General features: G+C 41.7%; 1 protein-coding gene across 1 annotated transcript; it reads left to right on the top strand.

Annotated features, from left to right (window-relative positions):
- Positions 1 to 1463: 1463 nt before the first annotated feature.
- PIP4P2 (phosphatidylinositol-4,5-bisphosphate 4-phosphatase 2) lies at positions 1464 to 25547 on the top strand. Its single transcript, XM_054385529.1, has 7 exons — positions 1464 to 1569; positions 8494 to 8642; positions 9990 to 10096; positions 11800 to 11923; positions 17938 to 17990; positions 24216 to 24306; positions 25404 to 25547. Exons 1-7 carry the CDS (start codon positions 1464 to 1466, stop codon positions 25545 to 25547), a joined length of 774 nt encoding a protein of 257 aa, XP_054241504.1.
- The last annotated feature ends 974 nt before the right edge of the window (positions 25548 to 26521 follow it).

Genomic DNA, 26521 nt, shown 5'->3' on the forward strand with positions numbered 1-26521 from the left:
TATTGATTTCACCTCGAGAGAGTTCATTTTAAGCTGATTGAAAACAAAAATCTCCATCTAATTTATACCAAAAAAGCATCTTCCAAGTTAGTTATCACATTTTGCAAGGGAAGAGCAGTTTGAGATGGCAGGACTGTGTTTTTTGCATCATGAAGACAGTTGTCAGCTGCCTTTGTGGAGTATTATTACTTACATGGAAACATCAGAGCTCACAAAAACAACAACGTTCAAAACCACAATTTCATCCCAAATAACTGAAGCAAAAAAAATTTCTTTCACAATAAAACCAATTTTTTTTCCTTTGGAAACATGAAAATCTGTAAAGAAGTGGCTTGTCTCTGGATAACCATGCCACAGGGATGCTGAGTGGCACTTGGCCGTCATGTCTGCTTGTGTACTAAGTAACTGCTTATCTTCTGGTGTTACCACAGGCTGGCAATGTCTGACCTACGGACAACAGCAGGACACAGAACATGGTTAACAAACATCTGTCTTACTTCAATACAGGCTGAAAAATCTGTCAAGGATGGCTACTTTCCCTCTCTGCCAGAGACTTCCAGATGGTGCCCAAGTGGGCTGTCTGGCAGAAAGAAATTAAGTCTTTACCTCCTCAGAGAGCTCAGTGACTCTAGGGGAGAGACTTCTCGTTTGAGCAGCACATTTGATAACACGTAGATTTATCTCCCCACGTTTAAAGTGCCTGTAAAGGCTACCACCATTTTCACACCTCAGTGAGTACCACCGCAGTCGAGTCCCTCACTGCCGGTCTGCATCCTCACACTCCCGGGGAAAGGCGACTGGTAGCAGCGAAACGAACTATAGCACTTCCCTGGTATTGCTATTTATAACCACGGCGTTTCAGGAAAGAAAAACAAAACAAATCAAACCCCCCACACACACACACAAAAAAAAAAAAACAACCAAACAATGAAACACAAAAAACAATCCAAAAGCACTGGAAAAAAAAAAAAAGTGGTTACGTTTCTCCTCCAGACACCTTCCAGCTGAACCTGCCCTCGATTTACAGCTCCATGACCGACAGGCTGAGGGTCTTCCCTGCGCTGAGGCTCACCGGGGCAGCGAGGGGCGGGCCGAGACCTCCCTTCCCACCACGGACCCTCCCCCGGCCCGCTGCGGCTGCAGGCAGGCTGCAGGGCGGCTCCCCGGGCAGGGAGGCCCCGGAACGGCGCTGCCTGCCGCAGCAGCGCTCGCTGGCCTGCTCGGCTGCAGGAAGCCCAGCTCCTCTCCGGCCTGCCCCGCTCATTAGCCCGTGACGGGAAGACGGAGGCAGGTCCAGCTGGCTCAGCGCCCGCCCCGCCGTCTCTTCGCCCCTCCCCGGTCCCATTCATTCCCAGCCCCTTCCTCTGCGCTCCTTCCCCTTCCCCGGCGCTGCCGGCCCGGCCGCTAACCCGCCCTCCCTGCCGAGAGTCCCGGTAGCGGGAAGGGCCCTTCGCGCCGCAGCTATGGCCGCTGAAGGGGTGGACGAGCGCTCTCCGCTGCTTTCCGCGCCCGGCTCCGGCAATGTCACCCCGACCGCGCCGCCCTATTTGCCGGACAGCAGCCCCCGAGGTAAGGGCGGCCGCCTCCTCCTTCTCTGCTCGCCCGATGTCGTCGAGCAGCTATCCCTGGCGCCGTGCTGGACAGGGGATCTGATGCCGGCCGAAGCGCCGTGGGGCGGGCGGCGGGGTGAGGTGGGCCTTCGGGGGACTCGGCGCGGCTCCTGGGACGGGGGCTGAGCCCCTGCGCTTACCGGGGGGACGTGGCCCCTGTGCCCGGTTGCGGTGGTGCGGTCTGCCTTCACCTTTGTCGGCGGACGAAGACATCGGCTGCGGTGGGGACGGTAGGGCCGGGCTGGGGGGGTGCAGGGCTGGGCCGTGGGGGTGCCGGCAGGGAATATCCTCGCGTTGCCCCAGCAGTGGGAGGCGAGGAACAACAGGTAATGCAGCCGAGGGCCGGTTAGGCCCTGCTCCGGCAGCGCTCCGGCGTGAACTCTTGAAAAAGAGAAAAAAATGAAACCTTTGCAGTGGGAGAGAGAAGCCCGAACCGGTCTGCTTGTTATAACTCACTCTCATGTCGGGGCTTGCAAGGTAATTGTTGGGCTTGGGTTCTCCCATGAATTAGGAGCAGGATTAAGTAACAACCCTCGCTGTGCACAGCTGAGCGGGGCAGGGCGCGCTGCGGGCGGCAGTCGCAGAGGTGTGAAGCAGGAGCGGCCCAGCAGGATCCAGTGCGCAGATGTGAGCAGATGTGCGCTCTGGCTGCGGGCACCATCGCAGTGGTGCCAGCTGATGGGCTCCTGCGCTGGCAGACGAGCTCAGATAAGGAAAGGGCTCGTTGCAATGTGGTAGTGGAAGTCCAAAACCACTAGGATGTCCTTGCAAACACGTTTCAAGGCCATCGATGGTTTTGGCTTTATTTTTAAAGCGAGTCAGATACTGTGGTCACAAATCTGGAACCGTAATAATGAGGTATTCACTTCATTGCGTAGACTTAAGAAAATCATCTTGTTGATCAATACTGAATATTCAGTAAGTAGGTGAAAAAATGTGCTTAGAATATATACATCAGGAGGTTTTCAAAAAATGTTAATAGATTTTTTTGTTTTCTATTTGGTTAAACATTTTAGAGCAGAAACTGTGGGTGGGGAGAAAGCTGAAGGAATCAAGACTAAATAAGATTAGTGTAGCTTTGCTAGCAGTAGCCTTTTAAATGTAAGATTGCGGTCCTGATCTTACTGTCTCCCATGTGTTGGCCCTTTCTTAAGGGTTTTTATGTATAGATTTGTGTATAGATTTGTGGCATATGCATGTAACTAGGATGCTGTGTGTGAGCATCTGTCAGGTTTGAACAATACTTAAACTCCTGGAAAGCAAGTTCTCTTTGCCTTGAGGTGAAAACGTTTATCAGTTAGTGCTGTAGCTGGTACTTGCTGTTCGCTTTCATTTGAACTGCACAAATGAACATCAACCTGAAAAACAGCAGAGGCTGGGATTTTTGTTTGGTTGGGGTTTTTTGTTAATTTGTTTTTCTTTTTGGTTGTTTGGGGTTTTTTTTCCAATGAAGTTGTGTAGGATTAAGTTTTGTAGTTTCAAAAAATCCATAAATCCACCTTAGTTTAAATTCTGGTATGCAGAATAGACCTTATCTTGTAACTATTCCTTTTGCATACATTTCAATCTTTTAAAAAGGTCCTCATAGATTTAAAAAGATCGGTGACTCTTGTTTGAACCTGGCATAAAACCCATCACATGGAAACAGGCTGGAGCTCAATGCTCATTTCAGTTGCTAGATGTGCCCTGCTGAGCCTTCAGTCCCTGTCTGTAACTCCTAACCAGCTTGGCACTGGTGGTGGGGTGTGGTGCTCGAGATAAGTGAGGGGGAACTATAGTTTTCTTGAATGTCAGGCTTCTCTTTACAAGTTGAGGATCCTTTGTTTGATCAGTCCCCAAGCAAGCATACAAGGTAGCTACTTCAAAACTTACAAAAACGTATCTGCAGGACAAAATTTCGCAGAGCTGTGACACGGACCTGATTTTCTTGCTGTTGTCTGTTATCTTTAGTGAAAAGATCTGTACAAGCTAGAAAGGTTCTTTTAGCTAACGGGCAATCCTTATCTCCCTAGCATAAGTCTAGACACAGGGAAGGAGCATTCTCCTGGGGAGATGAGGTGTTCTTCCCAACCCCTTTCTGCAGAGCTTCCTTGTTTGACATCACCGGACTGGTGGTGAGCTTCAAAGGAAGGAGGAAGCCTTTTGCCCTCCAAACTAGCACCTGAATGCACATTAACAGATTTATTCCTGTAATTACCTACTGTGCCAAATACGTCATCCTGGCTTTTAAATTAGAGGGGCTATGGTTTGCTTCCTTTGTTGGGCTACAGCTGAGACCCAGCTGACCCTTCTGAGTGTAAGCAGGTGGGTGGTTGAATGCTGGTGGTGGCTCTGTTTGTGCCCAATGATGGAAGCAAGCAAGAAAGGTATTTTTAATGTGGACATCGAGCACAGTACTTAAGAAACTCTTCATATAGAGGGTGAGGCCATCAGTTCTGCTCCCAGTAGTAGGGTGGTTATTCAATGATTTTTGTTGTTGGTTGGTTTTTGGTTTTGTTTGGTTGGGTTTTGTTTTGTTTTTCTTTTTTTCTAGTAGGATGCATCTTTTTTTCAGTGGGGTTGAGGGGTTGGTTCTGGCTTTCTCAGTTCTTAACTTCCCTTACTCACTGCCTCCCATGTTAGGATAAAGAATTTTTGGAGTTTGAGGTTTTCAATCCAAATAAACTAAACCCAAACCAAGCTAAATTTTGTTTGACCTAGGTAAGCTGCAGGTAGTTCCCTGTGGTTGCTGCCCTTCAGATACTAAGGAAGGAAAGTGCACAAATACCACATATTATAAATTCCTTGTGGTATCTTCCACTGCGGGGATGAGGAAGGAATTATAGGTTAGAGTCAGGTGTACTGCATGGAAGGGCATTCTGCTAACCTTGCTGAACTAATCACTGCTGGATTTTATTTTTCCCAAAAAAAACCTGATAAAGTAGCTGTAAACTGGTATGTCAGCTGCAGGAAGCTTTAATATCTCATTAAACATGTCCTGAAACCCCTGGTGTGTATGTGAAATTCATCTACCATCCAGTCCCATCCAACATGATGGACCTTTATGAACTGAGTTTAGATGTTATAGTTAGCCTGAAATTCAAGCTGTCAAAAAAAAAAAAAAAAGTGATAATAATAATACTGAAGTATGTCAATGTGCTTTGACACCTTTTTTATTAAGGTGTAATGAGCAGCAAATTCTGAGACAATGCCTTTGTTTTTTTACCACTTCTCCCACTCCCCAATTTACTTCTTTTTAAACTTAATTTTGATGGCTTTTGCTTTTTTGGAACCCTTCCAAATGTGCTTTTTCTTTAAGCATGAAGGTTGCAATGCCACGATCCCTACAGGCTTTCTACTCTGTAGCAAATGTGATTTGCTGCAGCACCACTCTGAGAAGCAGCCATTACTTGCTTGCTATCTGAAATTTGCTGAGCCAGCAGGACAGACAGAGCACGGCTGCTTACCTGGAAGCTGAGCAGCTCCAGTGTGAGGCTGGAGGATTGACTGGCAGGATCTGTAGATGCTCAATCACCTACATTTAACCAACTTTTAAAATCCTAAGAGATATCACCTACAAGAAGGGCATAGAATATTATGAATGTCTGGAAGGGTCTAGTGGCTGATTCTTAAAACAGGCCAGGATAGTGGAAAGCTGAAAGGCTGCTCTGTGTGCATTTCTTTTTTTGCTTCTTAATACTTTCAAAATACTCCTTGCTTTTCCTTAGTACATCTGTCCTGTTCCCAGCTGATAGAACTGAAAAGTTTTACTTGAAATGGAGACGACAAAGCAAAGAAGTTCTGTAACATGATCATTGCTTCTCAAAAAAGCAGCCTCAAAGCTGGGACTGAACTGCAGCATCTTGACAGGGAGGTTGGTGTTTGGTCTGCTGGGTATGTCTTTTGTTTTCTGGCTACCTATTCTAGCCAGAAAGTGTGTCAGCTGCTGGCTGCAGAAGTACTTGAGCAGCCTGCGCACAGCCGAAACCACCTTGCAGCAGCCTTGGCTTTTCCACTGGCAGCTAAGACACTCTCTTCACATCATTCAAATCTCAAACCTTATTTCTGCAGTGATCTAGTACACTTGAGATTGCCTCCAGCTGCCAAAATGTGAGGGGGTTGGAGTTTTTTCTTGTGTGTGTGTGTGTTCAGTTTGTATCTTGCAATATGGCATGTGGCAGTCTTGTACTGAAAGCAGGGTATCACAGTACTGCCAAATACTGTTGTTTTTAAAAACTTTTGACTGAATGCTGCGTTTTCTCAATATAATTCCTCACAAACAGAAAAAAAATCAAAACAACCTTCTTTAAGTTACCTGATCTTGCCAAGGATCTTGGTTTCTGCAACCAGTATATCAAGCTGAAGGTCTGAAGTTCACTTAGGTAATGGAGTATAAGTTTGTATGTGACTTTAGAATCTTATTGTTGCATATAAGTTGATTTTGTTTCTCTTCTGAAGTAATTCAGATATGTTGGGTGTGATTCTGAGACACTCAAGTTGTCCACCTTCCTTATGCTGCCTCTGAGTTAAAATCAAGCACAGGCAGAGTTTCTTATATCCCTCTAGCTTATGACAGTCACTTTAAGAAAGACTCAACACTCCTTCACTGGTTTATAGTCTTAAATTTGGGCTTTTCAGGTTTGATAACAGCCAGTGATTCCCCTTGCCACCCCTCAGCGTGTAGTGCTCTCTTCAGTGCTGTTTGTAAGCTGAAAGCAGTCTGAACTCACTGCTTTTCTGAAGATTGTATTAGCTGCTTGGAAGTAATTAGGAAATACTTGTATTGAAGTCCAAGACTGCAGAGCATTTCAGATTGTCAGTATATAAAAAAAGTCAACTGTGAACTACAAAATATGCCCATTCCTTATCTACTTACCTGAAGAGCCCTGGGCTTTTCTTGATAAAATTAAAGCTGGTGCTATTACATGCCAAATAATTGCAGTAATAAGCATGTGAGAGGTTGCTGTGTTGAATTGTTTTCATTCCATGGATTCTTAAACTGAGAAGGACCTTGAGTGTTTCCTCCCTGGTTTGTCAGGCAAAGCTGAAATCTGCTCTTGCACAGGGGCCTGAGGCCACTGTTCTCCCTTGTGTTAGCCTGTCTTATGTGACTAAGAGCTTCCTTGTTCATCTGTGTATTGGCTCTTGGACAACAAAAATATCTACAACTCTTAAAAGCAGAAGCTTAGAGTTCAGTTCATCTTGTTTTCTTCAAGGTAGCATAATTTTGCTGCTGTTGCACTCAAAACAGAAGCTCTTCATGCCACTTATTTCCTTAACAGGGCTTTTCTGTATCCATACCTGTAGTGTTTGTTACTGTATGATAAACACTTGTCTACATGTTTTGATCTCTCCAGGTGTTTGTAAGTGCTGGTTATGGGCCTTTTCCCTACCTGTGTGTTGTGAAGGGGATTATTAATTAACCTTACAATGATAATAAACAATATGGCAAATGGGTATTAATAAAAATATTAGTAACCCTTTATTAATGAAAGTTGCCAAAACTCGTTAAATAGGATCATTGTATGGTTGGAATATCTATTTACAACGGGAATATGTAGTCTTAGGGCAAATACAAACAATTCTATGCAAATTAGGATGCAATAACTTGGAAAGAGAAGGTCCCTGGGAGCAGGTAGCGCTCAATTACAATGGGGGGAGACTGGGTAAGAACCTTTAAACTTAAAGGGCAATGAATTAATTCCTCACAGCTGGTTTTACCCACACAGGGATGCTGCTGCTGCTGAGTTAGCTTTGGGGCACTCTCGTAGGGCATGGGCATGGCAGACTGCTGGCAAGAGGGGTTTGCCACCTGGTCGCAGGCTGGGCTGGCTGCAGCGGACAGCAGGCAGTTAACGACGCTCTTTGCAATGGGCGCTTGCTTGGCTCCTGGGGAAACTGAGGCACGGCACGAGTCTGGTGGCAAGGGGAAGCAGGCTAGGCAGATCCAGCTTCTAGGCTCATGGCTTCTCTGGCTTGCTGAGTCTGGTTGCAAGGGGAAGCAGGCTAGGCAGATCCAGCTTCTAGGCTCATGGCTTCTCTGGCTTGCTGTGTATAGGCTCGTGGCTTTATCCCAGCCTCTGGACCAGGCACTCGAGGCAGGGCAGCGCAACTCAAGGCAGCTTCATACAAGACGGGTCCAAGTAGGTTCAAGAGCAAAGCAAGGCTTAAAGCAAGATTTGAAGCAAGACAAAGGTGACTACCCAGTCAACCTGTATATATATCTGGCCAGAGACTGGTTGGTCCAATGGGGCACTGAAGCTAGCGTGTAGGTGCCCAATGGAAAGGCGTTATGCCAGGCTACAAGGCCTTGTCTCTGGGGCAGCAGTGGTCATCTTACCTGCTCTCACCCCAGAGAAACAACTTGTTGATTACCAGGCAGGCAGGGGTCCTGTCCCCTTTGTTCTTTTTCCCGGGTTGCCCTGTCCTTCTGCAGGAAGGAGGGGAGATAAAGGGACCATGTCTAGACATCGTAAGGCCTGTCTGGGTTTGTACTGGGCCATGTCATACCATGACACTATGTCTTGTTCTGTCTTCTGGATCGTTTGGTTTATTTCTTCAGAAGCCAGTCTTTGGTTGTTACTAATCTGTGATGTGTTTGGGATTTTATTGAGATTGTTTGTATGTTGTTGTTTTGGGTTTTTTTTCCTCCTCTTTTCTAAAGACTGTAAAAAGTTGGTTTGAAAACAGTTTCATAGATAAAGCCAATTTTTTCTGGTGTGACTTACGGTGTATTTCTGTTGCTGGTAAGCTTTTAGGTACCATTGATGTTTGGGTCACAAAAGCTGTGGGGAAGGGGAAGACAAACTTAAGTTTGTCTTGTGTTTATACCTATGAGCTTTGATTTTTTTTTTTTTTTGCTTGTTTGTTTGTTTTTCAACTGAGTTTTCCTGCTCTCTTGCAGCAGAGCTTCCTCCTCCATATACTGCCATTGCAAGCCCAGATGCCAGCAGTGTTCCTGTCATAAACTGCCGTGTGTGCCAGTCGCTGATCAATTTGGATGGCAAGCTGCACCAGCATGTTGTGAAGTGCACAGTTTGCAATGAAGCTACGGTAAAATAGATTTTTTTAGTGTTTGCTTTTTGTGGGGGGAAGTTGAAATATGTCATTGGTAGAATTCATCTAGGCTGAGTCCCTTCCTGCCATCCCTGCCTAGGAGCTGTCAGCACAGCTGACTGCTGGTGTAGCTGACATGCAAGTTCAAGGGCCGCTGGCAGTAGAATGGTCATAAGCAGTTGAAATAAATCTTGGTGCTGTTGAGCTGGCTGCACAGGATGTTTCCTCCCGGGGAGGACAAAAAGCAAACATGTTGGTTTAAGTAATTATTCTTCTGTAGAGAAGGCTGAAACTGGTTTTGGTGGGATGAAGAGAAATGAAGCATTGAATTATTTCAAGAGTAGAAGAAACAAAGGAACTAACCCACACCCTCCCTGGATGTATGCTTTCCTTCTGCGATGCTATTCAGTCAATTTGGTAGCTTGCTAACAAACCACAACACAGCAGTTTTGAAACTCTTTTCCAATGATCACAGACCTTTTTGCTCCTCCTCCCCATTTCTCAATTCAATCTTCAGTATTTGGCCTCCTGCTTCTATTTTCTTCCTTCCTGCCAGTTTAAGTTTCAGAATCTGATACTGTAGCACTTCACAGCTACTATAGGTACATTTGCCCAAAAAAACACTAAGTTTGGTTTATTTTATGAAAATAACTTCAAAGTATGACCAGAAACAGGAAGCCTTAAGACTGTAAGAAAACATCTTCCTTTTTTTCTTCACTTCAGGGTAGAGCACCTGCCATTAATACTGACTTTCCCTTCTGATATATAATGTTTCAAGCTAAACAAAGCATCTTGCAGCTTTTGATTTCCTGTACGAAAGGGACTCGGAAACTTGACTCCCAGATTGGAGAAAAGATGATTGCAGCACAGGTTAAACTGACGTTACATTTCAGTGATGTCTACATTCTCTTAGTGACTGAGAACCAGGCTGTGATCCTTTCATTGCTGTATAAAGCTGTTGCACTGGGCAAGGAGGCTTGCTTGATATTTTGACTGGTTCTCAAAAAAAGATACCACTACTTAAGCTCACATTTTTAAAAAATAATGAAACTGATGCCTTGAATCCTTCATTGCTGAAATATGAAAGGGTTTTCCATTAGTTTGCAGAATCTCTTTTTGTTCTAGTGAGGAAATTTTGACATCTTTCTCTGGGTAGAGAGAGAAAGCTGCTAATTTTATCTTGAGTCCTGTTTCCACTGTAAGAGGAACTGTATTTCTCTGGTAGCAAGAACTTGTCACTGAAGTTGTTCTGCTTTGTCACACTGTTATGAGGAAAAAAAATTAATTGCTGTGGCTTCTGATGTGTGTTCTCTGGTGGTTTGTTTTTCTTTGTGTTTTCTTTAGCCAATCAAAAACCCTCCTTCAGGGAAGAAGTATGTTAGATGTCAATGTAACTGTCTCCTTATCTGTAAGGATACGTCCCGGAAAATAGGCTGTCCAAGACCAAACTGGTAAGAATAAAAAATGCCTTGAGATTATTTTCTTTAAAAACAAAAGTGCTCTTTATGTTTAACATTTAAAACTAAAACAGGTTCAAGGCCGGGCCTTGAAGCACAGACACTTTAAGAGCATAAGTGAATGACTGCAGGCACAGGTTGTGTTAGTGTGAATCTTGATTTTTTTTTTTTTTTAATTTATTTACTTATTAAAGAGGGGGGGAAATTATGTATTTAGTAGTCAGCTTAAATGTATTTCCCATTTTAGCTACTTCCTAAGGAATAAATTGTATAAAGAGCAGAGAAGAAAATCTCTTGTTTAAGGGGCTTAACATCCATAATTTTTTGTAAATTTAATCTTAGCAAACACACAGGTTGCTCACTTTGCCTCCTTCAGAATGAAATAGGAGAGGGATCAGTAGATTGGCTTCAGTCCTTTCCTCCCTTCTTATGCTGACTCTTAAATCTCCTCACAGGCAAGATTGCCATAGTGAGCATTTTTACCATTGGTTTAAGGGTGTTGGAGATCCTGCTGAGGTCAAAGTTGTTTGATTGCAAGTGGTGGAGCTCTAACAGGAGAAACTGAGATGAAGGCTATGTTGAGGACAATTGAATGGGAGCTCTACCACATCAAATGCCCTAGGCCCCAGTACGGTGGTTATTCTGGTTTTGAAACATAGTTTGAGACTTGGGGGGAGTGGGGGGATGGTACTTTTTACAAACACTACAATGTTGGAAAGCTTAAAAATATTCCAGACATTTTCAGGGTGAAAAAATGTTTGAGATACTTCATTTGCAGTACATCATATGTTTGGCAACCAAGCTGAATCAGAAACTCCCTGATTTTGTTAAAATAATCTTCAAAGCCTATAGCTCCGATGTGTCCCTAAGATAGCCTCTCTATTTGTCTTCTAGAAGATGAGCAAAATTGAAGTACCTTGAAGGAAGAACAGAGTTGATTGTATGCTCTAAATTTAAGGCTCCAGACTGAAGGGAGACCATCCAGAATACAGTTTTGGTTGTATATAGTGAGAGATGTAGTGCAAGTTAAATAATACCTGAATGTTTCCCTTCACGCTTTTCATGCTAGGAAGTCCGATCCTCATTCTGCTTTGAATTGGTTAATTTGGGTATTGTCGTTTTGGATGGATAAAGTGTACTGTTAAATTGGAAACATACTGAGTATAAATGGAAATACTTGAACTTTTTAAAAACACATCAATTGTATTTAGTCAACCTGGGGTGGTTTTCTTTTGTAGCTCACTTAGTTTGAGTGGAGTTTTTACTGTGCAAATGTTGCTTGTATTGATATGGTTGACAGTAGCGTGGAAGGGAAGAGTATCTGACTTGGGAAGGAGAGCTAGGTTATGGAAGAGTCCTTACTCTTTCTACATGATTCATGTGGGTATGTATGTTCCAATTCATGAGCTTGCTTAACCTGGCTATTAAGATTTAATTTTCCTGAGGAGTTTCTACCAACTGGTGTCAATTCTTTGACCTCTGCAGTGTTCTGGCCAATCTTAAAGTGAAAGAGAATGTTACTAAAACTGAAAAGGAAAACACTTTAGAGAGATCTAAACTGGTGCATTTTCTGTTTAAAAAGCAGATTATATGTTAAAAATGTTAAATATTTGGTAGTAATTGAGTTAATTGTTTAAACTCCTTGTGCTGCTCTTTTGCTGGCTTAATTACATGTACATCTAATGTTCTTAACACAGTAGGCGCATCATTACTCTTGGTCCAGTAATGCTGATCCCAGAAGAGCAGCCAGCTCAGCCTGCCTTGCCAGTTCAACCTGATGGAACTAGAGTGGTGTGTGGGCACTGTGGAAATACGTTCCTTGTAAGTAATAAAGCACAAGATTCTCCTCCTAACTTACTGTGCTATCCCTTAAGCTATTTGTTGTAAGCACTTCAAAGAGCACATTGCCTCACTCTCTGGCGTCACTGAGGAGCCGAAGCTGCTTCTGTACTTGTATTGGTATGGATGTATGGTTTCCATTTGGTTATCTTTATATGCATTTCAAGAAGACTTCTAACAGTCTTTCTGTTCATGCATGGGTAAAGCCCAAAGTTAGCCTTGCTGCTTAGTGATGTGGCAGTGGATAGTGCTGGAAAGGGAAGTTGTACTTCCGATTTCTGTTTAGTGCAGTGCTGGTTGTGTTCTGCAGTGGCTGAGAGCAGTTCTGCCCTTGCTCTATGGACCCCTGGAAACTGTTTGTTATGGCACTTGCCGTTAGTTTCTTTCTCAGTAATTACAAAGCTGGAGATTTTGGTTTACATGTGAGGCTGTTGATTGCCGTTTTGAAGTAGAAGAATGCAAGGATGCTCTTTTGCTGTTGAACTGTTGTCAGCCTTTGACATGGATAAGGGGCTGCCATACTTGAACTTGGATTTAAGAAGGATCTCTGCAGTACACAAGTTGAGTTTTAGCTCCTTTATCCAATAGGGCTCAAATGTTTGTCAGGCTCGTGACTTCTTGGAACTGGCAAGGAGAAGTGATACAGCTGAAGAACCTGCATAATGACCAGAGTGGTGGTGTATTCCTAGGATACATAAAGGCCAGAGAATGCTCAAATACATTGTGTGAATGGAAAGAGAAAAATTAGGACATGGTGTTCCATGTTGGCTTGGATCAGCAGTGAGAGAAGGGTTTGCTTGAGATGAGCTCTGTAATGAAATAGACTTGTTCCTTCAAATCTTTAGGTTTATGGATCAGTGAGGTGTGCAACAATGGCTTAACTGTTGTAGCAGATGATGAATGAAGGGGGTGGAAGATGGCTCAGCCTTATCTTTTTTTTTGAAGGGCAACTAGGGATTTGATTGTGAATTTACAAGGGGTGTAGTGAGAAACCATCAGAAGGTTGCTTGAGAAATACTCTATCAACTATTTTTCCGTCTATAGTGAGTATATTTCTATTACAACCCTTGCTGAAGATCAGCTGTATCCAGAGATAGCTGCAGTGGATTTTCTGTTTGCTTTTTTAAAAGTATGAGTGTCTATGTGACCTTAACTAGTAAGAACACTGTATGCAGTATAGAATCATGTTACTGACAGGAAACTACTGGATCTATGGAAGAAACAGACCATCTCAAGTATATATTATAAACCAGGAATCTTTTATTAAAGGTTGTCTTTTAGTTTTTTTGTTTTTGTTTTTAATACAGTAACATTTTACAAACTGTTATGCAGCTGCAATGTCACTGTAGTTTAATGCAGTCATAATTAAATGTTATAATGCAATTACGTTTTCTAGCACAGCTCTAAAACTGCACAGGCAAAAGCAGTGCTGTAGAAGAGTTGCAGTATTGAGTTTCAATGTGGTCACAACATGAAAGACCATCTCCTCTATGTGATTTTTGCCTTTTTTTATTATTGTTATTGCTTCTAAGGAGAGTCAGTGTTACGGAGTAAAATTTTCATTGCTAAATTATTGACCTATCTTTGGGGTCTTTCATGATCATGGGAGTTTTATTTGTCTATTCTTTTTTTACTTTCTATAAATGTAGCACAAATTAATCCTGTGTTTCACACTATGAGCTTATTTAGGTGAACATAAGTTTAAAAAACACACAAAACCCAACAACAACAAACCAAGCAACCAAAAACTAACCAACCAAACAAAAAACCCAAACCCACATACAACCCCTGCCCAAAACCAACCAACCAAAAAAACCTCCGACCCTCCCCTCCCAAAAGAACCCCAAACCAAAAAAAAACCCAACCAACCAAAAAAATCCCCCCCAAAAACCAAACAAAAAAGCAAACAAACAAAATCCCTACTCCAAAACAAGCAAACCCACCAAAAACCCCTCCAACAACAAACCCACAAAGGCTGAGGCCCATAACTACAAGATTATGCCTTACAAGGCTAAGTTTCTTAATTTGGAATTTGTCCACATGACTTCAGATCTGATGGCTGCTATAGGGAGCTGCATCATTTTGAACTTCAAAGTCCCATCTGCCAGTAAGACCTGTCTACCTCTTCATGTATGTTGAAAGGAAACTCTCAAAATCATCAGAAATTTGAAACTTGCATTCTTTTTTGCTCACTTTATGCAGCTTTCTGATTCTTTTTTTTGGCTGCTTCTTCTGTTTTTTCTGCTAATAAATTTGAGATTCTACTGATTTTTTTTCAGTTAAGAAAAATCAGAAAATTGCTTGGGTTTGAGAGTTGGCAGAGCATCAAAAAGATAAAATAGAAGTGCTTTAGCCAGCCTGGAAACTCAGCTTTTGTGAAGGTATTTCTGCCCTCTGAGACCTCCACATTGTAAAGCAAATAGGTGTGTTTCTCATCAGCCCAGTAAGCTTGGCAGTTAAAAAATAAATTAAATAGACAAGCAAATCTAGAATCCCTGGGCTGGAAAAGTCAAACTGTCAGTTGCTTGTTCTGTGTTCTTTGAAGAGTATCATCTTGCTGACCACCTTTCCAAGAACTGTTTGTTGAGGGTTTTTTCCTGCCATCTGAAAGCAGAAGCATGGGCTGTGCTTTCCCTGCCTCTACACCTGTGGTGTGTGTTTTATGAATTTTTAAACACATGCTCTGTGCTGTGGAGTGCCTTCAAGTTTCTCTGTCCAATCTGGGACAATGTCAGTGATGCTGCAGCTGTTGCTACTTACTCGTATTTTGTTCATCAGATTATTTGTGTAACCTGATAGGGTCCTCCTCTTTGTTAAGGTTTCCACTGTTTCTGTTTCAAGTTCAGACAAGTGGAAAAAGTGGTAGAATAGAAAAGGGGGGCAGGATGAGAGTTTTAACTATTCCTGATGAATATGGTTTGGGCTCTCTTGAGAGCTTCTGGCGTTGGCCTGTGACTGAGTTACTGCTTGTGGCAGCACTAAGTCATTCATTCTCTACAAGCCTTCTTCCAGAGGTCTCTGCCTGGGATGATTTGTGGCTGTCAGATACTGAGTTGCCTTTGGGAATGGTGGCAAGCGGGGGAGGAGTATTCCTGTGTCCCCCTTCGTCCTTCCCTGCTGTCAGAGAGAGCCTTGAGGTCAAGAAGCCAGCAGCAAGCTGTGCAAGCCCCAGGCTGCAGGCCAAACACTGTGGTTTGTCAGCTGTGCTCCGTCAATGTTGTTTAAAAAAAACCCAAAGAGACAACTAATCAAATATTCAAAGTACTACTTTTGAAGTAATTGACTAGAAATCCCTTTCAGTTCTTTAGAAAACTAAGAAACATTTTAATCTGCAGAAGTATTTTGATTTCTCAAAGGACCTGGCAGGAGCAGAGAAGAAGCTTGTCTGGCAGGAGGAGCTGTATGCAGGGATATGTCTTGTTTTTTCTTGCATTGAAGGCATTGAGAACTATTTTAGGCTCAGAAGGAAGAAAGTTTGACATATATTCTTCTAGCAAATCCCTTGAAGGATATCTGGATTTGTCCACACTTCAGAGCTCTCTGAAATCCTCATCTGCTTCAGTACATCTAACCAGGGATTTGGGCTATTGTTTATTGTATTGCTTCTGTGAGAGAAACACAGCTTGTGTTGTTGGTAGGGAGCTAAAGTTCATGTAACTGTAACCTCAGGTTTTCTTAATGACATGAAAATGAATTAGGTGCCTCAGAGCACTCTGGAATATGAGTAAAAATACCAGCTTTAAGCATGATTTAAACTACTTCTTAAATCCATCAAAAAATCCAATAATCAGACAGACTGTGTAGGAAAATGACCTTTCCCCACTATGCTAATGGCATCTGGATTCTTGTAGCTTGAATGTTTTTCTGCATTTTTTTTTCTGGAAATATTTCTGACATGTGCAGAAGGCACCATATCAGTACTTCTATTGCTTCCAGGTAACTCTCAGTTAAAACAACTTATCAATGCCTTTTTGTCCCCCACATCAGTATTTAGAGTCCAAGGACATTTGAGTTTGTATCCATTGGTAATTATGGCTAATAATCAGAAATCCTAAAATAAAACCTTAGATCATTAATGAGCAACTTTTTTAATGGCGTTGCATACCTTAGAATAAAACGAATATATGGAAATGAAGTTGAATTACAAATATATTTTATGTAGATTTGCTTCTGTTCTGGAACTGGAGTTTAAAAATCTGAAAGAACAGCTCTGAGAGGCCTGTCTTCATCCCTGGTACTGACAACCACACCTTATCCCACTTTCTTGTGTAGACCTGAGTGGAACTGAGTAGTTTTTGACAGGGATGCAGGCAAATAGTCAACTTGCTCCTCTGGCAGGAATGTGGAAGTAGAATTAATGTTCCTGAAATGCATTGTTCAGGTGAGGAGCATTACAGATGCTTTACTTCTATTAAGTAATAAAATGCAACTGTGCTAAAACAGTTTGGCTGAGTCTTTGTAGAAAAACATATTTGAAACTAGCATGTATTTGGTGTTGTAATCGGATACTTCAGAACCAGGAGAATAATGATGGATTTCTGGTAAGTGTTAGACTCATATTAGAATTAAACAAAACAGAGGGAGACCTTCAAAAGGCAGGCAAGCATACCCTAAATACTAGAGATCAGAACTTTGCTCATAGCAAAACCTGCTCATACTAGCATTGCAAGCCACATCCTCTTTCTGTGCACATGCAATCGTAAATTCATTCTCAGTGTTTAAATGCTGCTGTGCTGTAGCTGGGTCCTGTTTGCTATACAAGGATGGGCTCTGATTTGGATTTGTTTGCAGCAGGAAACTGTGCTAACTACCTCCAGTTGAAAGGCAAGCAGAAGAGAGCTGCTGTTAAAGTATAAGAGCTTACAGAATGAGGCACAACAATCTTCTCCCCCTTGCTCAAGGCAGATATTTAAAAAGTGTTTAATACTTCTATTCTCTCTGAATGAAATGTAACTAAACCTGCTGGTTTTAAGTGAGTATATCACTATGTATCCTCTGGTTGAGGTAGTTGTAGGCATTACTTTTACTGAAGGCTGTTTCCCAGGCTGGTTTTAGTCTGTGCATGGAAGGTTATGACCACCCCATGTATGGTCTGATATGTCCCCTTTTAAAATGTCATGTTCATAGCCAAGAGTGTTCCCTATTCTCTATTTATATCAGGGGGTTGGAGCACCTTTGCTACAAGCACAGGCTGAGGGAGCTGGGGGTGTTCAGCCTGGAGAAGAAAAGGCTTCCAGTACCTGAAGGGAGCCTACAAGAAGGATGGAGAGAGACTGTTTACAAAAGCCTGCAGTGACAGGATGAGGGACAGTGGCTTCAAACTAGAGAAGGGCAGATTTAGATTGGATGTTAGGAACAGGCTCTTTACTATGAGGGTGGTGGAACACTGGAACAGGTTGTCCAGGGAGAAGCTGGACAGGGCTCTGGGCATCCTGATGTAGTTGAGGATGTCCCTGCTGACAGCAGGGGGGGTTGGGCTAGATGACCTTTGGAGGTCCTTTCCAACCCAGACCATTCTGTGATTCTATTTTATTGATAGAAATCAGATGTCTGTATCAGTGACTAATCTTTCTGTGCACACTTGGTTTTCACACATGATTAAGGGCTTGGGGAAGGGTGGGGAAAATGCATTTGTCTGTAATGGTGCCAAAGAAAACATGTTTGTTTTGATTCAGGGTATATTCATAGTCATGGAAATAAGAGAAGATTCTGAATGAATATTGTGTTAGCCATACTGTGCCTGTGGAAGAAACCACATTACGTCAAGTGAATCTTGTAATAGTGATGCAAGCCATGGGAAACGTTCACATGGAAATCCCAGTCCTGTGTTGCCACTGGCAAAAGGGCATCCCGTTTATGGAAGAAGGCAAGGAACAAGTCAAAGAGCCTGAGAAGCAAAATGTTTCACAGTGACATTTAGCATGAAGTATTACAAACATTTTCTCAGGCCAAATTTTCAACATCTTTCACTCTTTTTTTTTTTTTTTTTTTTACAGTGGATGGAACTGAGGTTTAACACACTAGCAAAATGCCCACACTGCAAAAAAATGTAAGTTCTCTGAAACTACATTAACTAAGTGTTTCTTCTGTAGAAGTCTTTGGAGTAAAATGTGTCTGCTGTGCTGATTATTTTGCTGTCCTGATCTGAGTGTCAAGGCTACAGAGTGTGTTATGTGTACATGAGTTCTCCATTCTTTATGCACAAATTAGTAGCTTCAACACATCCAACCTGCAATTATGAAAATGCTCTCACTGAATTGCTAGAAGCAGAAATCAGCTGCTCACACCAGACAGGAATGGGTTGCTAAAAATCAACAACTGATGCCCTTGAAATTCTATTCCATGTAGTTAATCATGGGTCATGTTTAAATGTAGAACTTGATTTTGCCTTACTGTAAAAACCAGAAGAGAAAAGAGCCTTGTCTTGACTGTTTTCATAAACTCAGCAACTAGCTTGTGTTAACCATCTTAATGCATTAATTTGTTTAATGTTATGTGGAATGATTTGTCTACTTATTTCAGTAAGAAGGAGAAAACTAGAGTACAAGAGCTAGCAGGGTTGTGGTTTTGTTTTGGTTTTAGGGTTTTTTTTATGGTTTAGTTTTCATGTGGGACTTTCTAAAGTTTGACCTTTCTTATCTGAGGTCAGGAATCCTTAGTTTGAATTGTTGGGGCTTATTTAAAAGCTACACAAGTAACATACATAAATTTCTATGGAATCTCAACCACAGGGTATGAAATAAAACTTTAAAAACATTACTTCAAAACTGTCCTGAGAACCACAGCTATGTTGCATGTTGACAGAGAACTAGCAGATGCCTGAGGAAGCAGAAGACTTAGGATAAATGTGCTGTAGGCATTGGCATGGCCTGGCCTTTCATTGTGATTGAAATCTGTTACTGGAGTATTTGCTAGAGCAGTCAGTCTAGTGGTGCCTTCAACCTCAAGAGTGTAACTGATCAGATGTGGAGCAGTGACTGTGTTCTAGCTTGCTTAGGTTAAAGTCATGGTCTTGATGAGAAGTTGCTTTGCAGAGGTGTTTTTACTGGCTAATTGCATTCAGTCTTTTCAGTCCTGATGTTTGGTGGTTTGGTTGGTTTGTTTTGAAACTAACTGCAATTATGTTTTATATTGATCATATCACACTTGATAGCTGACCTCAGCTTTTTATCTTGGCTCTCCTTAGGTACAGAATCATTTGCTGTTTAACCGTAAGATAACCCAAAACTCAACCAAACAACAAAACCAACAACAAAAAACCAACCACTGCAAGCAGCAGTCCACAAATCATTCCATGTGATCTGCTGATTTATGATGCTTGTATTTTAAAAGCTAGCTGGAGTCTTATGATTTCTTAGTCTCTTTGCTATAAAGTGCAAAGCAAGCTATCTATGTAATAACAGCATATCAGTATAGAGATAATAAACCCAGAACTACTCTGCAGTGCAGTCTGCGAAAGTCACAGCTCATGTGGCAACTGACTTCAGAATACAACCCAAAACTTAACAAATGGACTCTTCTGTCCTTGAGCTGAGGATGCAAACTGTGAAATATTGGAATTTAGCTTTGAACGAGTTTTTTGGTGTCTTCCTATGTTGGAGGTGTGATGGTCAGGAGTTCTGCACTTCCAGGAGCACAAAAGTATTTCTAATGCATGGATTTAGGGCATAGCATAGGTGAGGCAGAGCTTTGAGTTGTGATGATGAAATTCAACTGCAGTGACCTGCTGCTTTCTATCAGGTCTTTTAGGTGGTTGTACCTGTAGCTAAGTAGTCAGAAAGGAATGTGGGGTTCTTTATTTCATTAGTAGTCGATTAGTCAGATGCAAAACTATTCATTCCTTCTGCTGACTCAGTTGATGATTGTCATTGTAAAAAGGGCAGTGTAAGACTGAGGCAAAAGGCACCATGAATCGCAGCAGCAGGAGATTTTACAAGAAGATGTCTGCTGAGACTTTTAGGTTCTCAAATAATTTTCATGATTCTGATTCAAACAATTTTGAAAGTGCAGCAAATCTCTGCAGATAGCTTGTTTGTGGCCACCTACACAGTTTGATGGAAACTAGCTCTTGGTATTAATGCCTTGTAATACTGCAGGGAAGTTAGGAGTTACTCCCTGGAAAGGTCAATAACAAAACAATCTGCAGTGAAAATGAAGTGTTCGTGCCTCAGTACTAGAAAAAGGAATTTAGGGGATGTTGGGGAAACAGGACGTTGGGGTTTGTGTTTGTCTTCAATCCCACCTACCTGCTGCCACTGTGGTCACATTTCTTATTTTGTGACTTGCTTTTCCTGTCTCATTGCCCTATGTTCTCCGCCCTATGTTCTCCTCCCCATGCTCCCAAGAGTCTCCTTTTTTGCAAAATAACTTGGAAAATATAGGAAATTAGTTGTGATGCAGAGAATAAAGTTATTTATTTGGTAACAGGCCAAATCTCTTTGGAAATGGACTACAAACTGGATCATGCCAGTATAAGTGTGATGTTTGCAGAAGCCCTGCCGATGCTTCTGCCTGACATAGGCCCTTAGTTGCATGTTTTCTGCTGCACTGGGACAACAAATGTAGCTAATGAGGACATTGTTGCAGTATAGTTTTAATTATAGTGTAGAGGATTACACTTGGGAATGGGAAACTGTTTGGTTGTTTGGGATTTTTTTATTGTGCTTCAGTATTCTTTCATGTTTCAAAATACAAAATACCAAATGTTTTCTCAGCCTGTTTCCCAAAAGAGTGAGAGTTTTAAGGAAGGCTTCTGGTATTTTTCTCATTTAATGATAGAGAAGTAGTAGGAACTGGTTTTTGTCTGTTAGTTTCTTTCCTAAGCTGTATAGTAAATCATCTAGAGACTACAGGGTCATGAATTCAGTTACTGGAAAGGGAATTGAAAAGTACAAGTTTTTATTTCAGAATGTCATTATTTTGTTGGTGTTGTTGATTTTTTTGGTTTTTTTTAGAACCTGCTATTTTTTCTTTTTAAAGTCTGACAAAATTATGAACCCCCAAAGAACTGAACAGTTTCTACCCTATGAAGTGTGCAATACCTATAGGAAAAAGAGAAATGTTAAAAGTTTGTCACTGCTGTGGAGGCTGCATTCAGCAGTGCTATTCAAAATGCCAGCATTTTGAAGGTGATCTTCCTCTTAAAAACCTCTAAAAGCATGTCTGAAACCCTGGCAATAATTCCTATTATTTGGAGCATGACACTCTGTCTTCTTTCCTGTGCTACTCCTTTAATAGCTGCTGTTTCTTGTAATGGTTTTCCTCTCTTCTAATTTCAACCTGATGCTAAATTGGCTTTGGTGTCTTTGATATCTGCCACCACAGCCCTAAGGAAGCAAAGGCACCTCCAGACCTTAGCAGCAGCCCAGAAAGACCTGCTGCCTGCCAGATAGCTTTGTAATGACTTCACTCTTCTTAGTCCTGCCATGGAAACAGCTGCTTCTGTGATTTAAAATGTTCTGGTGACCCCAGTTTTAGTATTTCTGACTGAGACTGTCAAAGTTCCCACAGGTTTTGGAGTAGGGTTTCAGCTTTCTTTATTCAAAATTAGTTTGGGGTTTTTTTTATGTGTAATTTGGGGTAGGTAGAGGGAAACATCACTCTAAAGAGTGGCTAATATCACTGTTGTGAGATGAAAAATAAATTAAGGTTTATTTGGATTGCTAAATATTCCCAGCTCCATTATGTGGCTGTAGAAACTTAATATATTTATTTCCTTGTCATTTTATGTGAACAGAGAAAGGCAGTTAAATACAGACATGCTCTACATCTCATTTCTGTGGTATTTGAGGTGATGCTTTCCTCTCCTAGCCTTTCATACTGCATAGGCCGACATGGAACTTGAGAGGATCACAGCATGGTGGGGTTTAGAAGGGACCTCTGGAGACCTACTCCAGCTCCCCTGGTTCACCTAGAGCAGGTTGCACAGGAACATGGGTTTTAAATTACTCCAAAGATGGGGACTCCACCACTTCCCTGAGCAGCCTGTTTTGGGGCTCTGCCACCCTCACCATAAAGCATCTCCTCCTCACGTTTAGCTGGAACTTCCTCCATTCAGGTTAATGCCCATTGCCTCTTGCCTTGTCACTGGGGACATGCAGCACCTGCAATCTTGTGATTACAAAAACAAGACCCTCAGTCAGACAGCCCAGAAAGTGAAGGTCTCTTTCCCGAGATGAACTTTGTCTCTGTGTGAAGCAGCCAGTGCAGTAAACACCATCTGTGTTTTAGGTGTATTGAACATGACATTTCTAGCAGCTTATCTTAAGGTATCCAGCATTCTAATAGAATTAACTTTGAGTGCAGAGCCAGGAAATCCTGTAAAGGAGGGAACCTAAGGTCAGTTTGGCAGGCTCAGTGCTCATCGGGTCAGCTTTTGGACACACCTCCTCCCTCTACCCTTTGATGAAACTTCTCTTTTGTTAGTTTTGTTTGTTGTTTGTTTTGTGGTTTTTGTTTGTTTGTTTTCTTAGTAACATGGAATTAGACAACCTATTCCTCATCTAGAATAGCTGTAGAAGTATTTAGTGTGGCTTTTGGGGAGTGGGTACATTGGTGGGGGAGGAGGGGGCATGTGTGAGAGGACATTAAGATATCATTATTTCTTCAGTTGTACGTTTTCCTTTCATAATCATACCCCCCACACTCTGGCATGCCATCCCAAATGTAAATGGTGAGGCTTTTTGCCTGGCAATTCCCTCCTCTGAAGAAGTCTAACAGTTGGCTTCTAAGTGGCTACTGCAGTCAACCCTTGCCTTGTAAGATGAAGCTCAGCAGGTTAGCTACAGGACCATGGTTTTTTTTTTCTTTTTTTTTTTCTTGGAGCATTTTAGAAATTCCTTTTAAAGAAATAATATTGGAGTAAAGCTGCTTAAACCAGTCTATTTGAAAGCTTTCTAAGATGAATGCTTAAAAAAATTGTAGTCACATGCTGAGCATATGAGGCCTTGCTATGTGGTTAATTAAGTGGAGGCAGAAATTTGGTCAGTCATATGATAGATGCACTGCTTCAGGAGTTCAGCAGTACTTTTCTTCTTTCAGGCATTTATCTGGAATATGTTGAACTTCCCCTTTGCATCTTTGAACACAGAGTACAAGCATCCCAGTATTTCCAAAGGCATGGGAGGAAGTACTTAGTGCTTCAGGATGCTTCAAAGCTACCAGTAAGGCAGATGGGCACATGTTCCATAAAAGCATCTCTGCCCCTCTAGCCCTTTCAATGGACCTACATGTTCACTCTTTTTCAATAGAATGAAATCATGTTCCAGTTTTCCTCACTAGTATAGTTGTGTGTGACTCAAGAAGTATTTGCTAAACAATGTTGAGTTCTGGAATAATTTTTCTAATTTGTATTAAAGAGTGTAACGTTCTGTTTGTGGTTTGTATTCTGTCCGACTGAAGCACTGCAATAGTTAGCTTAGCACAGCAGGTAGAGAGACAAAGCTTGGCTGTCTTGGAGTTCATAGTCTAAATGATGAGCAACAGACTTTCCAGGGGAATCTGTTTACTTTGGTTGTCAGCAGTGATTTGTGCAAGCTCATGTCACTTCTGGTAGAATTCTAAAAGAAAATTGGAAAGTAAAAGACTTGTCATGTTTTTGAAGTTACTAAAACTGACTTAAACATGTCTGAAGGATTTCAGTCTTTGGAGATGGTGAATGTGAAAAAATCCATGGTTGTGTCTAAAACACTATTTTATCTTCAAGAAGTAGGGCAGAATTTAGCTACTTAGCAGTATTGAGTAACCATGCTAGGAAACCGTGCAGGTTATTACTGTTGATGACGCTTAGGGGTGGTAGAAATGATTTGCAGCTACACACATGCAGTAAATGTATTAAGGCTATGTATTGATGTATTAACAGTCTAAAGGGTGGTTTACAACCTACATAGAAGCTGCAAAGCCAATTTGGGTTTCACAGTCCAAAGGTTATTGAAGATAGATACTTGAGTTCACTGTGGATGTGAGAGGAAGACCTGCTCAAACAGTGGGTGTGGCACCACTCTGTTGTAAGCACCTTGATTTTTAGGTACTGGATAACCTTCAGCACTCATTCCCCTTTAAAGCAAGCATGGACTCTTGTCTTTCACTGCTTGGTATCATTGTAGACTGCCTACAATTTTATAACCTTCAGATGGTGTATGTGTGCTGCCATTCTTTTATTCCTCCAGTTAGACTGAGCAGTTACTGTTTATGTAGGGGATTTGTTTGTGTTTGATTGGTTTGTTTTTTTGTTGGGTTGTGTTTTTAATTTGGAACACTGTTCATTTTCTAACAGTTCTTCTGTTGGAAGTGCCCTGCCACGGAGACGCTGCTGTGCGTACATTACGATTGGAATGATTTGCATCTTCATTGGAGTTGGATTAACTGTGAGTGAACTACTTATGATATACTTGCAACTGTGTGCAGGGCTGTGCATGTACAAAGGAAATCCCCTGCTTGACCCAGCATTTGAGTCAAAACGCCTCACTTTGTGCAAGTTTTGTCATCTCTATTAAAACCATGAGCTTAATCATCTAGGTTAGCCAGAAAAATAAATGTTCAGATGCTGAGTCTTCCTGATGCTAAACTTGACTATTATCTCTCTCTAAAATCTTGTGATTTATGAAAAAGAGTTGTATTTCACTGCAGAAATGCCAGAACATCTTGCTCTTGCTAGGGCTCAAAACTTCCAGGTTTCCAGAAATGCACATTGGTGTGTAGCCAGGATTGTTTTACTGCAGCAGAGTACGGTAGGATTCCATAAGTTAGGAGCATGTGGATGCCTTTCTAATTTGTCCCAGCTATAAGGAATGAAACCAGATAATAAGCTATTTATTTATGAATTAAAAGGCTTTGGTGGTTTTCTGAGTAATAAAGTAACAAGTCTGGCTTGCTTGGCTCTGAATATCTGATACTGGTTACCAGAGCCAATTTCCTACTCAGCAGTCCCAGAGAAGTACCTATGAGGAAATAACTGCAGTGGAATCCTTGTGTTTCTTATTATACCTCTAAATTCTGTTACAACCTGAATTCTGTTATGTGTGAGTTTAGAGGAGTTAGGAAAGATTTTCCAGTTTCCCTAATGAAAGCAGTGACAGCCAGAGAGAGCCACAGTGAGAGACAGATTTCTTTTTATATCTATATATGTATTATTTTTTAACAACGTTTACTAAGTTTCATAGTTATCAAAACACCATGATGTGTACCCAGTAGCTTGTGTGACCTCCATCCTTGGGAGTTGTTTTTGAGACCAAGCTGGGTTAAAACCCCGAGCAGCTTGGCCTGACCTCAGTTTGGCCCTGCTCTGATCGGGAGGTTGGCTCTAGAGACCTCCTGCTGTCCCTTCCAAGCTCAGTGATCCTGTGATTCTGTAAAGGGAAACTAATATCTGATTTATCCTTACTAAAGTAAAAAGTGCAGTGTAATTTGCTGTTCCGTGCAGAGCAGCTGTTGCTGTATGTTTGACACTTGGCTTCTCTCCTAGGTTGGCACACAGGATTTCGCCAGGCAGTTTCACGCAACGTACGTCTCTTGGGCCGTTGCTTACCTCTTAGGTTTAATCTGCCTCATCCGAGCCTGCTACTGGGGAGCCATCAAAGTCAGTTATCCAGAGCACAGTTTTGCATAGAGAAATTGTTAGGTTAGAGCGGATGAGCATCTAGCAATTCTGGATATTACATCTGGGACACTTTTAAAACCTCTCCTGTAAGGATTCCATTCTGTTCAAAGTAGTTTTAAGACTGGGGGTCTCTTAAGAACAAATGTTCATTGCACTACATAATATGCAAATAGTTTGTTTTGCTGCTAGATTCCCTAGCTCTGAATACTAAAGCTGTGTTTACATGTTCATAACTCTTGTCTTTCTAGGTGTTGAATTTTCATTCAACAGACAGTATTAAGTTTTACATTTCCTTCGTTATGTCAAGATTCCGTCTGCCATTTTTTCTAGATCAGTAAGAATTCAAAAGCAAGAGTGTTTATAAGTGTTTCTACAGTAGCTTCACCTTTGTACTTAACATTTTAACTACAATTATATTCAAGTGGCTTGCTTTAAAACCTAAGCAATAAGCGTTTTGCTTGAACTGCTTACTGTATCTTTTGCCTCAGATCATAGTGACCTTATTCAGGAAATGACAGCTGTGAGTGGACTTCAGCAGACTGACACTGTTGCAAGAGACATTTGTAAACACTTGTATGCTTTGAGATTTTTCAGGTAGAGAGATGCTATTTTGGTAGTCCAATTAAATTTCTATTTATCCAGGATTGGATTTCAGTTAGGATAAATGCTTTCTTCTCAAAGATCCTGGGTCCTAGGTGTTTGGTTTTGGTTTGGTTTTTCTTTTTACCTGGCAAATCCTAAAAGCCATGCTCGGATGATGGAACTTAACTCTGGTGACTCAAGTTCCTTTACAGGGTCTAAGGGAAGCATTTCATATGACTTGTTTCATAATACTTCAATGTCATGTAGGTGGAAGGTGGTGATGGGTTGCCTCTTACTTTCCTCTGATCGTGTCAAGCTTTCCCTGTTTGGGAGAGTTGTGCACTGGTCACTGCGAAGGGAGACACTGTAAATTCACATGAACTGCTGTAATAACAAAACGA

The sequence above is a fragment of the Indicator indicator genome, chromosome 12, assembly GCF_027791375.1.
Source record: "Indicator indicator isolate 239-I01 chromosome 12, UM_Iind_1.1, whole genome shotgun sequence".
NCBI classification, from domain to species: domain Eukaryota; kingdom Metazoa; phylum Chordata; class Aves; order Piciformes; family Indicatoridae; genus Indicator; species Indicator indicator.